Source organism: Equus asinus, chromosome 26, assembly GCF_041296235.1.
Source record: "Equus asinus isolate D_3611 breed Donkey chromosome 26, EquAss-T2T_v2, whole genome shotgun sequence".
NCBI lineage: Eukaryota > Metazoa > Chordata > Mammalia > Perissodactyla > Equidae > Equus > Equus asinus.
Window position 1 is genome coordinate 39,556,440 of NC_091815.1, and position 12,594 is coordinate 39,569,033.

The 12,594-nt window shown below is 40.3% G+C and overlaps 1 protein-coding gene across 1 annotated transcript in view; it reads left to right on the plus strand.

Annotated features, from left to right (window-relative positions):
* Positions 1-7,906, plus strand: part of NLRP4 (NLR family pyrin domain containing 4) — a 32,076-nt gene extending 24,170 nt beyond the window's left edge. The window contains exons 8-10 of the mRNA XM_070499211.1: positions 3,566-3,736; positions 4,893-5,063; positions 7,497-7,906. Of these exons, the coding sequence (XP_070355312.1) occupies positions 3,566-3,736; positions 4,893-5,063; positions 7,497-7,587 (433 nt within the window). The 3' untranslated portion in view covers positions 7,588-7,906. The remainder of the gene's footprint in view (positions 1-3,565; positions 3,737-4,892; positions 5,064-7,496) is intronic.
* The last annotated feature ends 4,688 nt before the right edge of the window (positions 7,907-12,594 follow it).

The following is a 12,594-nucleotide window of genomic DNA, read 5'->3' on the forward strand; positions in this document are numbered from 1 at the left end:
AAGAAAATACAAAACACAGCAAGATGTGGATCTAAAATCAAATATATCAGTAACTGTTCAATATAAAAAGATCAAGTATTTCAGCTAAAAGATCAAAATTATCGTACCAGATTTTTTTAAACCTAATGTTTATAAGTGACATTGAAATATAAGGAGGTTGTGGTTGCACAATCTTGCAAATGGACTAAATGCCACTGAATTCTTCACTTTAAAATGATTGATTCTGTGTCATGCGAATTCACCTCAATAAAAAAAAATGAGACAAATGGTAACAGTGAAAGGATGGAAAAAATATACCATACAAATTAACCAAAAGAAAGTTTATGTAGCTACATTAAGATGACAAAATAAACTTTGGGACAAAAAGTATTATTGATATGTGTATTATTTGCCTGATGCTATTTTTTAAATTATCCTGTGTAATTGAACCGTAATTCTTATGAGGTCAATGTAATTATTTCCCATACATCACCCATGAATCAAAGAAGAAATCGTAATGGAAATTAGAAGATATGTTGAAATGAAATGAAATGAAAAAGAATATACTTCACCACAAACTGAGGAGATGAAGCTGAAGCATGTGTATATATTACAAAAGAACAGCTGAAGCATAATGAACTAAGTGCCCATCCTAAGAAATTTTTTCTTTCTTTTAAATGAACATTTGCATCTAATTTTCCTCTGCATCCCCATTTCTCTTCCTTTTTTTTTTTTTTTTGATGAGGAAGATTGGCCCTGAGCTAACATCTGTTGCCAATCTTCTTTTTTTTTTTCCTCCCCAAAGCCCCACTACATAGTTGTATATCCTAGTTGTAGATATTCTAGTTCCTCTGTGTGGGACACTGCCACAGCGTGGCTTGATGAGCAGTGTGCAGGTCCGCACCCAGGATCCAAACCGGCAAACTCTGGGCCACCAAAGCAGAGCATGCCAACAACCACTCAGGCATGGGGTCAGCCCCAAGGAATTTTTTTAAATGACAAAAGAAGCCCAGAAAAAGATAGAAGGAAATAAAAATGGGAGCAGAAATTAATGAAAGAAAACAAACACACTATATAAGCTGTCAGGAGGTTAAAGTTTGGTTCTTTACAAAGACTGGCGAGCATCTTGTATCCTAGCTGTCCAAAAGAGGAATGCGAGCCACATGTGTAATAGTGCCTAGTAGCCACATGTTTAAAAACTGAAAATAAACGGCAAAATTAATTTTAATGGTAAAACTTATTTAACTATATATCAAATATTATCACTTCAACATGTAATCAATACAAAATTATTAATGAGACATTTCACATTTTGTACTCTTTAAACTCTGGAGTGTGTTTTGCACTGTAGTACATCTTGATTGAGACAAGCTACATTTCAAGTGCCCAGTGGTCACGTGGCACAGTCAGCTACTATACTGAACGGTACAAAAACGAAAAGAAACATTGCTACAGATGCGTTGAATAATTAAGAGAATTTTATGAGCAGCTTTACACAATAAACCAGAAAGTCTAGATCTTTTTTCAAAACTCAGTAAACGTCTAGAATAATGTCTTGCCAAACTGAAGAAGAAAGAAAAATGAATAGTTCTAAACCATTAAAGAAATTAAATCAATAGTCAAATCTTACCATAAAGAAAACTCAGAGCTTGGAAGTCTTCATCAGTGACTGCTACCAAACACTCAAGGGGGAAATAACGCCAGAGTTACACGAATTCTTTCAGGATTGGAAAGGTAAGACATACTCCTTGCCATCTTTTGAACCCAGCATAATCTCGATACCAGAAACCAATAAGAATAACACAAGAAAGAAAAAGGACAAGCCAGTCGTTCGTGAAATGCATAACACCAAACAGCATGTTAGCAAATAGAATCCTGATATGTTAAAAATTAACATAATGACCACATTGGGTTTATCCCAAGAATATAAAGTTACTTCAGCATTAAAAAGATCAATGTAATTTACTACACTGATTAAAAATAAATATCACTATCATCTAAAATACAGAAAAAGCTGTGAATTAAAACACAATATCTGTTTATTATAATAACTTGAAAAATTAATAACTGGGAACTTCCTTGAACTGATAATGAATAGTTCAAAAAATCCAAAGCAAGCGTTTGTTTAATTATAAAGAGAAAAGCTTTGTCTTTGATGTCAAAAAAAGGTAAGAATGTTGGCTATAACTTCTAATCTGCCTTGTCCTGTAGATGGTGGCAAGAGCAATAAAGAGAGAAAAATATAATATAAAACCCACAATCCTTAAAATGTTAGAAAGGAAGAATCATCTAATTCTATGCAGATGATATGATAGTGTACATAAAATTTTTTTTGAATCTGTAGCTAAATTATCAGAATGAATGAATCCAATAACCTTCCTTTAAACAAACAGTATACAATTTCCTAGAGACCAACAAGAAGCATTAAACTAGTGGAATTAAATAAAATTACCATTTACACTAGCATCAAAAAGGAATTACCAAAATTAAAAGATTTTTTAAAAAATTACAGAGGAATAAGGCTAACACAATACATGAAAGACAGTTGTAGTGAATATCATCAAATGATAGTGTAATGTGGGAAAAAGGAAAGAGGTCCCATGTTCAAGGATTGAAATACTCAGTATTAAAAGTCATTTCTCCACAAACTGATTTTCATTTTAATGAAATCCCAATCAAAATGCAATGTTTTCTTGTGTTGTGTTGAACTTGAAAATTAGATTTAAAAATGTACATGAAGGGGCCAGCCTGGTGGCGCAGCAGTTAAGTCCACGTGCTTTGCTTTGGCGGCCGGGGGTTTGCTGGTTCAGATCGCAGACGTTGACCTATGCACTGCTCATCAAGTCACGCCGTGGCAGGCGTCCCATATATAAAGTAGAGGAAGATGGGCACAGATGTTAGCTCAGGGCTAATCTTCCTCAAAAAAAGTTAAAAAAATAAAAATAGAAATAAAATGTACATGGAATTTGCACAGGGCCTAGAATACCTAAGAAACACCCGAAGAACAAAAAGTGGGAGGCCAGGGGGCCGGCCCGGTGGTGCAGCAGTTAAGTTAGCACATTCCACTTCTCGGTGGCCCAGGGTTCACTGGTTCAGATCCTGGGTGCAGACATGGCACTGCCTGGCACACCATGCTGTGGTAGGCGTCCCACATATAAAGTAGAGGAAATGGGCACAAATGTTAGCTCAGGGCCAGTCTTCCTCAGCAAAAAGAGGAGGATTGGCAGTAGTGAGCTCAGGGCTAATCTTCCTAAGGAAAAAAAAAAAATGGGAGACCTAGCTCTAAAGATAGAATGACATTATAAGGTTTTAAAAATTAAAAGCAGTGTAGAATTCAGAGGCATGAATAGACCAAAGACACAGAACACACAGCCCATGACAGACCCATCCACGTGTGTTCGGACTTTGCATTGTGGACAACTGTATCACAGATGGTGCAGGGGGAGGACAGACCTTCAGCAAATGATGCTGGGACGACTATCCATCCATAGGGATGATAAAAGTGTAGTGCCTTGGCATCTTTCTTTTCCTGATATCAAACGAAAATTTAGTAACCTTTGAGAGTAACTCCACTATTCTCTTGCAGTTTATTAAAATGTTGTATCACTGCCCGTGGCTGTCAAGACCTTGCCTCAGTCCTCACCAGCAACCAAAACCTGACAGGTCTGCAAATTGGGTACAACGATATAGAAGATGTTGGTGCGAAGCTGTTGTGCGAAGCTCTGACACATCCCCAATGTCGCTTAGAGAATCTTGGGTGGGTATTCTCAAAGTCGTGATTGTGTCTTTGTGGGTGGCAAAAGATGGAGGGGTGCATGGCCAGAAAGAGAAAGAAAAATGAAAACCCCGTCAGGGGCATGTAGCAATTAGCTGTGCTGCCATAATAAACTACTCCAAAACTTAGAGGCCTCAAGCGATGAGCACTTACAATCGCTAGCTGGCTCTGCTGGTCTGTGCCAGGCGTAGCCGACGTCGAATGGGCGTGCTCAGGAATCGGTGGTTCCCTGGGGCATTGTTTGGTCTGGGGGGGCCTCACTATCAAGTCTGGAGATGCTTGGCTGTCTGTGAACTGAGGAAGGCAGGGATGGCTGGACTGCATATCTCTCGTGTCTAACTAGGTAGCCTGGCCTTGTGGATGTGGCATCTGTCACCAGTTTGCTTGGGCCGCCATAAAAAAGGACCACAGACTAGGGGGCTAACGCAACAGAAATTTATTTTCTCACAGTTCTGGAGGCTGGAGGTCCAAGATCAAGGTGTCAGCAGGGTTGGTTCCTTCTGAGGCCTCTCTCCTAGGCTTGTAGACGCCAGCTTCTCCCTGCGTCTTCATGTGGTCTTCCCTCTGTGTGTGTCTGTGTCCTGATTGCCTCTTCTTATGAAGACACCTGTCCTGTTGGATTAGGGCCTGACGTGAGAACCTCATTTTAACTTAATTGCCTCTGTAAAGACCCTACTGCAAATACGGCCACGTTTTGAGTTACCAGGGGTTAGCACTTCAACTTAGGAATCTTTGGAGGGACGCGGTCAGCATCTCAGGGGTTAAAGAGCGCAAGAAATGTGCAAGGTGTCGGCTCAGAACTCATAGAACCTTCCTTCCATTGTTTCATATCAGCCAAAGCAAGACACATGGGCAGTCCAGATTCAGGGGCTGGGGAAATAGACCCCAACCCTTAGTGGAATGAGCCACAAAGCCACACTGCCATGGGAGTGTGTTCAGAGAGGAACGGACAATTGTGGCCGCTTTTCCAATCTAGCCCAGAGCAGTAGTCAGATGTCATAAACCCTGGGCTGTGAGACACTGTACTCGGAGGCTAGGGGGTGAGCCTTGGATAAATGTCCAGCTCATATGCCACCCACATGCCACCCTCTTCACCCTGAGGATGGGGCCACTTCTCACCGTGTATCTTCTGTTGCAGGCTGGGTGCGTGCAAGTTAACTAGTGCCTGCTGCAAGGATCTCTCTTCTGCTCTCACCAGCAGTAAAACTCTGAGAAGACTGAACCTCAGTGGAAACGCCTTGGACCACGGTGGGGTGGTGGTGCTGTGTGAGGCCCTGAGATGCCCGGAGTGCCCCCTGCAGGTTCTCGGGTGAGCCGGTGCTGGTTCTCCCTGTGGGGACAGTCCTCGGGGCTCACGAGGGACTGACAGGGACCCAAGGTGTGGAACTATGACAGTCTAATCTCATTGCATTTAAATGCAAATGATGTTCCCTGTCTCAGGGTTGTTGCAGGAGTGAAAGACGACGTAAGTCCCTTATTCAGCACAGTAACTGGTGAACCGCAAGTGCCCAGTAAATGTTGGCACTTGGTACTATTATAATACAAATCATAATTATAATACCTAAATATGTATAATTAGATAAATTATAATTATACTTAATATATTTTATTATATTTATATTTAAGTTCATTGTATATTAAAATAAAAATTTAGTATAATAAATTATAATTAGACAATTATAAATGTAATATGTATAATTCTATATTATCAATTATATATAATTATAATTATAAAATCTAGCAAAATATCTAAAAATATTATAATTTTTATAATTATATTTATAATTATAGACATATAATTTAATATATATTTTTAATTGTTGACTTAAATATTTATACAGTCATGCACCACATAAGGACATTTCAGTCAACAACGGATCACATCTATGACAGTGGTCCCATAAGATTAGTACCATAGAGCCTAGGTGTAGGCTACACCATCTGGTTTGTGTAAGTACACTCTATGATGTTCACACAATGACAAAATCACCTATTGCTGCATTTCTCAGAATGTCCCCATCGTTAAGCAACGCATGGCTGTAATTATATGTATAATTATGTCTGTAGTTATAAATATAATACAAATTATATACTATATATTATACCTATAATTATACCTAAAATTAAATTGTTATGTATTTTATTTATAATTATAAAGATATATTTATATAAGTCTATAATTGCAAATACTACAATTATAAATACCACAATTATAATACAAACTATATATATTATTTTATCAGATAAATATTATTTTACTAGACAACGACATAATAAATCCTTAGCATCTTTCTTTCTCGTGCATTTGCCCCTACCCTTTTCAAACGTACATGAGATCAGGTGCAGTCACAGGTAGTCATTAGGCCATTTCTTTCTAGAAGAGGGAAATACAAGATGTTGGGGTAAAACTGGTATAACTCCAGCACTAAGAATATTACCTTCTTTTCTGTCTTGTGAAGCTATAGGTCCATTTCTTTAAAGTCCATCCTTGTAAATCTACATCTAGAAATTTCAGGTGCCTGGCACGATTTCATTCTCATTGTAACTCGTGCCAAAGACTCGGAACACAGAGCGCCACAGGTGACATGCCACCTAGTGGGAAGACTGGGACCGTCCGTTATTTTCTGAGTCATGGAAGTCAGTGCTGGGGTTCCAGCTTTCCCAAGTTTAGTCCTGTAGTCTCAGGCAAGACATTTTCCTCTTCGATTATCCGCCTTCCACGGGAAAAATAGGGAAAATTACTTGACGTGGTCATTATGAAAATATAAATTAGATAATATGATAAAAATGATGGAACCAAGTAAGTGAGTTTCCATGTCCTCTGCACCCTCCTCCCACCGTGGACGGTCTCACAAACGTGTGTGTGAAGATGAGCGGTTGCTTGAGGGGGCGTACCACACTCCAGCAGTCAGACGAAGCTGCTTGGGACAGTTGCAAAAGAACAGACACCAACAGAGACAAGAGACATTTATACCCACAGGAGAGCCAAGACACAATGATCCTTAACCCTCCTGTTTGTTTCAAAGCAACAACATAATGCCGCGTGCACGTGCAGGGGCTCCAGAAACAAACTGCTGGATCTGTATCCTGACTCCACTGCTTGGCTGTGTGACCTCAGGCCGATTCCTGAACTTGCTTAGCCTCCATGTCTTCCTCACAAATCAAGTCGATAATGGTATCTCATAGGTGGTTGTGAAATTTTAATGACATGTGCAAGTAAAACCCTGAGCAGAGGGCCTGCACCAGGCCCTTGGATAATGAAAGCTGTTAGTATTTAATCTTTTTAAAAATAAAAATAGCTTCAGTCTTTCTCCCTAGCTTCCTGTCTTCTTGTCCCAAATCCTAATGTTTAGGTGGAATCAGGGCTTTCTACCAGACAGGACATTTTTTCTGTCCAGTGATGAGTTGAAGCCAGCTTCTGCCAGCTGGTGAGAACCCTGTGTATGTGCGACTCTTCCTCACTCTGTGTTTAGTGTCATCAAGTTGGCAGCTTGAATTCAGCCATGGTTGGAGAATCTACACCACAGAAATGAGCAGCCCTACAAACCAGGGTTTTTGGGGGGTTTTTGTGAGCCAGCTGTTAAACATTTATCAGCACATCACTGCATATAGCAGATGTGTCTTTCCTCTTGGAGGCAAGACAGGGAAGACTAGGTTTGTCCAGGGAAGAAATGATGGAGAAAGATGAGATGTGGAGAAGAAAGAGGCATAAATTAAAGAGAGCCCCTTTATATTTTACCAGGCTGAAAAAAGATGAATTTGATGAGGAAACCCAGAGACTTCTGATGGCTGAAGAAGAGAGAAATCCCCACTTGACAATTTTCAGTGGCTAATGGAACAGAGACAGGAGCAGAAGGGCAGAAATCAGATTGCGAGCAAGCTGGATTCATTCAGACTCAAGAGCACCTATGGAGGATAAGTATTGGAGCCCTTACTTATACCTACTCTGCACCCAGTAATCACAAGTTACTGACACTGATGGAGCCCTGAGTTTTCTGGTACCCCGTGCAGATGTGTTTCATACGTTGTGTGTTAATGGGGTTTTTATATTTGCTTTGCGGCTTTGGGCAAGCCACTGAAAGACCTGCAAGGTAAAATTTCTATCCTGTCTTACAATGACATTTTAAACACTCAATAAAGTTTTTATATCTTAAAAAATTTTGTAAAATCTTGACATGTGATTTGCTACTGGTGAATGCCTGGAGCATGTAGATTGAAGAAACTGTGGTCCTTTCTCCACATTGGCTTAGAAAGATGCTGGCCTTATTGAGATCACTGGAAACATAAGTTTAATTCAGGCTTTCTCTTCCTTTGCCTCTTGATGGTTTTTTAAAAGTATGTTTGTAAGGGGCCAGCTCAGTGGCATAATGGTTAAGTTCGCATGCTCTGCTTCAGCTGCCCAGGGTTCACAGGTGCGGATCCCGGGGGCTGCCTAGCACTGCTCATCAAGCCATGCTGTGGCAGCATCCCACATACAAAGTAGAGGAAGACTGGCACAGATGTTAGCTCAGCGACAATCTTCCTCAAGCAAAAAGAGAAAGATTGGGGGCCAGCACCACAGCCAAGTGGTTAGGTTCACACACTCCACTTCAGTGACCTGGGGTTCGCTGGTTCAGATCCTGAGCACAGACCTGGACACCTCACAGTGGGCCATGCTGTGGTGGCAGCCCACATGGAAGAGCCAGAGTGACCTGCAACTAGATACACAGCTGCCTGCTGGGGCTTTGGGGAGGGGAAAAAATAAAAGAGAGTGGAAGATTGGCAACAGATCTTAGCTCAGGGCCAATATTCCTCAAAAAAAAAAAGAGGGAAAAGTACGTTTTTAAAAGTCAGAAAAGTACAAATCCCTCATTCTCTCTACCGAAGAGAATAGATGAACGTGAAGCTCCTTTTGACCACCAGCCCTGGCTCCTCCCCTGTCCCTAAACCCCACAAGCAACCCTCTCATGAGATTAATGGGTATCCTTCCAATACCACTCCTGTACTTCCATATACTAGCATGCACCCATCGACAATATGGCATTGAGGGTTATTTTAATTACATGAAAGAAACCACACCAAATGTATTATTCTGCAAGTTTTTTCATTGTTAGTCTATGCACGTTGATATACATAAGTATATATACATGTGTGTGTATCAACATGGATAGGCTGAGTGAAAAATCTTGCAGAAAAATGTATTTGTGATATATACATCTGTTTACATGTTGTATAGACATACACATGTGTGTATTGTTTATATTTCAACGTGCATAGACTAAAAGTGAAAGTATGTATATACGATGAAGTACTTATATACGATGCCATTCTGTGTGTCAAGTTAAAACGATGCTTTATGATTCTATCTCATCGAGTCGTGCTTGTTCAGCGGAATAAACAGAAAAGGTAGAAGCAGCATAAAATTAGAGTGGTATATTTACAAGACTCTACAAGTTAGCGTCTGCAAAGCTGTAAAACAGCTCAGTCAACCTAAGTTGCAAGCCCAGGACTGTTCCCAAAAGAACACCCAGGAATTCTCTTTTGCCTCTTTCCAAGTTTTGGGTCATTTCTCTGACATTGCTACTATTAACTCACTGCCTGACCCATTGCATCTCCCATTCTTTGGCCTCGACTCTAGTTTTCCTCTTCCCATGGGGCCTTATGACTCCTAAGACACTCTGCTCTTTTTTTTCTCCTCCCTCCAAATGATGATCTCCTGGGATTGGGAGCTAGAAGGAAGGTTTAAGGGTGGGAGTATTTCACTCCTGAACTCCCATGCCATCAGTTGAGGAGTTAAGATTGGGAAAGTCAGCAACCCAAGTGTTCATCAACAAAGGAAGGGGTGAACAAAGCATGCTACGTCCATACAATGAAATATCATTGAGCCTTAAAAAGGAAATCGTGTCACGTGTTACGACATGGATGAACCTTGAAGACGTTATGCTAAGTGAAACAAGTCAGTTACAAAAGGACAAATATTGCATGATTCCACTTGTATGAGTAGTCAAATTCTTAGAGACAGACAGCAGAAAGGTGGTTGCTAGAGGCTGGGGAGACAGGGGCAAATGGGGAGTTATTGTTTAATGGGGACAGAATTTCAATTTGGGATGATGGAAAAGTTCCAGAGATTGATGGTGGCGATGGTTGCACGATAGTGTGAATGTACTTAATGCCACAGAACTGGACACTTCAAAATGGTTAAGTGGTGAATTTGTATTATGTCAATTTTACCTCAATAAAAAGATCACGAGAAAAAGAAAAATACTGGGAAAGTCAGTTACTCTCTCATCTGTGAAATGAAGAAGAGGGAATTCATCCTTCCAGGGTTTCTGTGCAATAGAGGTGAAAGCATGTAAAATCAGCTTGAAGAACCAAAGAACATATCCCCCTAGCTGTCTTAATTATGTTATTGGGATGTCCGTTCCCACCCCCAAGGAGGCATGTTAGCAATTGCCCCTAACCAGTTCTCTTTTCCCTCAAAAGTCAGTAGAAAAGGATATGTTGATAAAGTATTGAGCTATATATGAAACATCTAACTTACAAATAGAGATTCTTGAGGTGACAGGATTGAAAAGCAACATTTACAGGTGCTTACCACATGCTGAGCATTTTACACACATTATTTTGTGTAACTTACAAAATCTCCGAGGTTGGTGCTATCAGACCCATTTTGCAATGAGAAAATTGGCTTGAAGAGTACAAGTCATTAGTACCTAGTTAAGAAGCAGTGGTGCCACAATCAAAACCCATTCTGAGTGGTTCCATTCCACAGAAGCTGTTTGTCTTGCTGGATTCAGCTCTGGGGTGTCCCTTTTTTCAACCACGGCTCCTCCGTCACTCCTATTTGTTTCTCAGAAGGGGGATTCCATCTTGATTTCTTCTAACCTGAACTATCCCTTATTCCTTGCTGCACCCTGGCCCTGGCCGCATCTACCCAAGCTTTTGAGATTGCACAGCAGCGGGTGAGGGGAGGAAGTGGAGTGTGAAAAATAAGGAGGGTGGTAGAATGAAAGGTGGAAGGAGAAGGGAGTGCAGTTGGAGAGACAATCAAACCTGCTGTGAAGGTCCCAATAATCAAGGCCTGGAAGTTAGAGTACCGTTGGTCACAAGCTGATCGCGCCTTGTTGGGTCATGGGTTTGATAACCCAGCGTGAGCCTGGAGAAGCCCTCCAGCAGGCCAGACTCATGCAAATCCTCCCATCCCACCCCTCTCCTCCTGAATCACCACTCCCCTTCCGGCTGGGGCGGACTTATTGTCGGGTCCCCAAACCCCACAAAGTCACTTTGGCATTCCTGTGAGGTGGCTTTAAAGTGACCTTTGAGTATCTTAAAAAATGTTGTTTTAAAATACTGTGATGTAATTGAGGGGATTCCATGACAAATTCAGGAATTCTAGAATAACAAAATTCCTAAAATATTATGAAAATGGTAATCGAGAATTTGTGGATCTGGCACTCACAAAAGAATATTCCTGTGTTATTTTTTAAAGAAACAATGAAGAAATTTTGCAATAGTCTTGGATTTGGGGTTAACAATGGATAGTTCTTCAAATTATCAGACATAACATGATCTTGTTTTAATAACTAGTAACCCGAAGTGAGTAATCAATGACATGGCGATTAAGGCAGATCTAAACCTTTGATTTTTCTTTAAGTCGCTACCTTGACATGATTTTCTAAATTAGTTCATATACTTCTCCCTGCTCACACTATCCCAGCTTTCATCTACAAAGAACAAAGGAGGTGGAGAAGGAGGAAGAGAAGGAAATATTTCAAGGACTCTGAATTTCACTTATGTTTAATAGGGAACATGGATGGAGAGAAGGCCTCGTGACATTCTACTTATTGGAAGATCCCATGGAGTCTTGTAAGGCATATTGGCCCTTAAAATAGAAGAGTTGGATTCAAAGGCCAATTATTTGACTTGCTACCCCTGTAATCTGTCGCAAAGTATTTTCTCTCAGTATCTTTGTTTTTAAATCAGTCAAGTAGGGATGTCCCTACCTACAGGGCTTTGATGAGGACTGAGACACACTATGAAAGTGTTTTAAAAAGCTATGAAATGCAAAATAAAATATCCAAATGTGCCCTAAGACTTCAGCACTAAATGTGCTTTTGCTTATTGAATAATAGTACAAGAAAGAATCTTGGTGTTAGGGCAAGGGAGAGAAAATTAAAATTTAGTAAGCTCCTATTCCTCGTACACATTCCCATGCATAACATCACTGATTTCACATTATATCCCATGTGGGATCCATGTTCCTCAATATTTTCAGGTTGATAAAATATATTTTAGATATATAACACAGTCACAGAGCATTCAAAGGTAGAAGAGAAAGCCTAAATTGGGTCTATTTGCATATTAGGAGTAGTTCTGGATGTCCATCTGGCATATTTAATCACAATATAATAATTATGGAAATATCACATCTCTCCCATCTCTTAATCCATGAGAAATGAGGCTTTCGGCTTCCTCAAGGTATCTTTATATCCTTTGCTTTATTGAATCCTCTTAGCACTCCCAAGAATTAAAAACATTACACTATGAAAGACAAAGTACGTAAGCAGCATATTAAATACCCAAATTGTGAAAAAAAGCATTCCAGAGGTAACAGATTATTTGTCCCCATGAACAGTAACACCTGAGCAACATATAGGTCAGGCCCTCCTGGTGGTTGGACTCCAAGAACATTCCGTGGCAAAGCCGAGCCATCTCATCAGTAGGATCACCACCACCATTTGTCTTCGAGGTCATTAAAATCCCACTTACACTTGATTCTCAGAAAGGACCCCTTCTCCTGTAATTCCTCCAACTCCCCTTTCACTATGTTGTACAAGTCTCTTTCAAGCCTACAAAAAAAT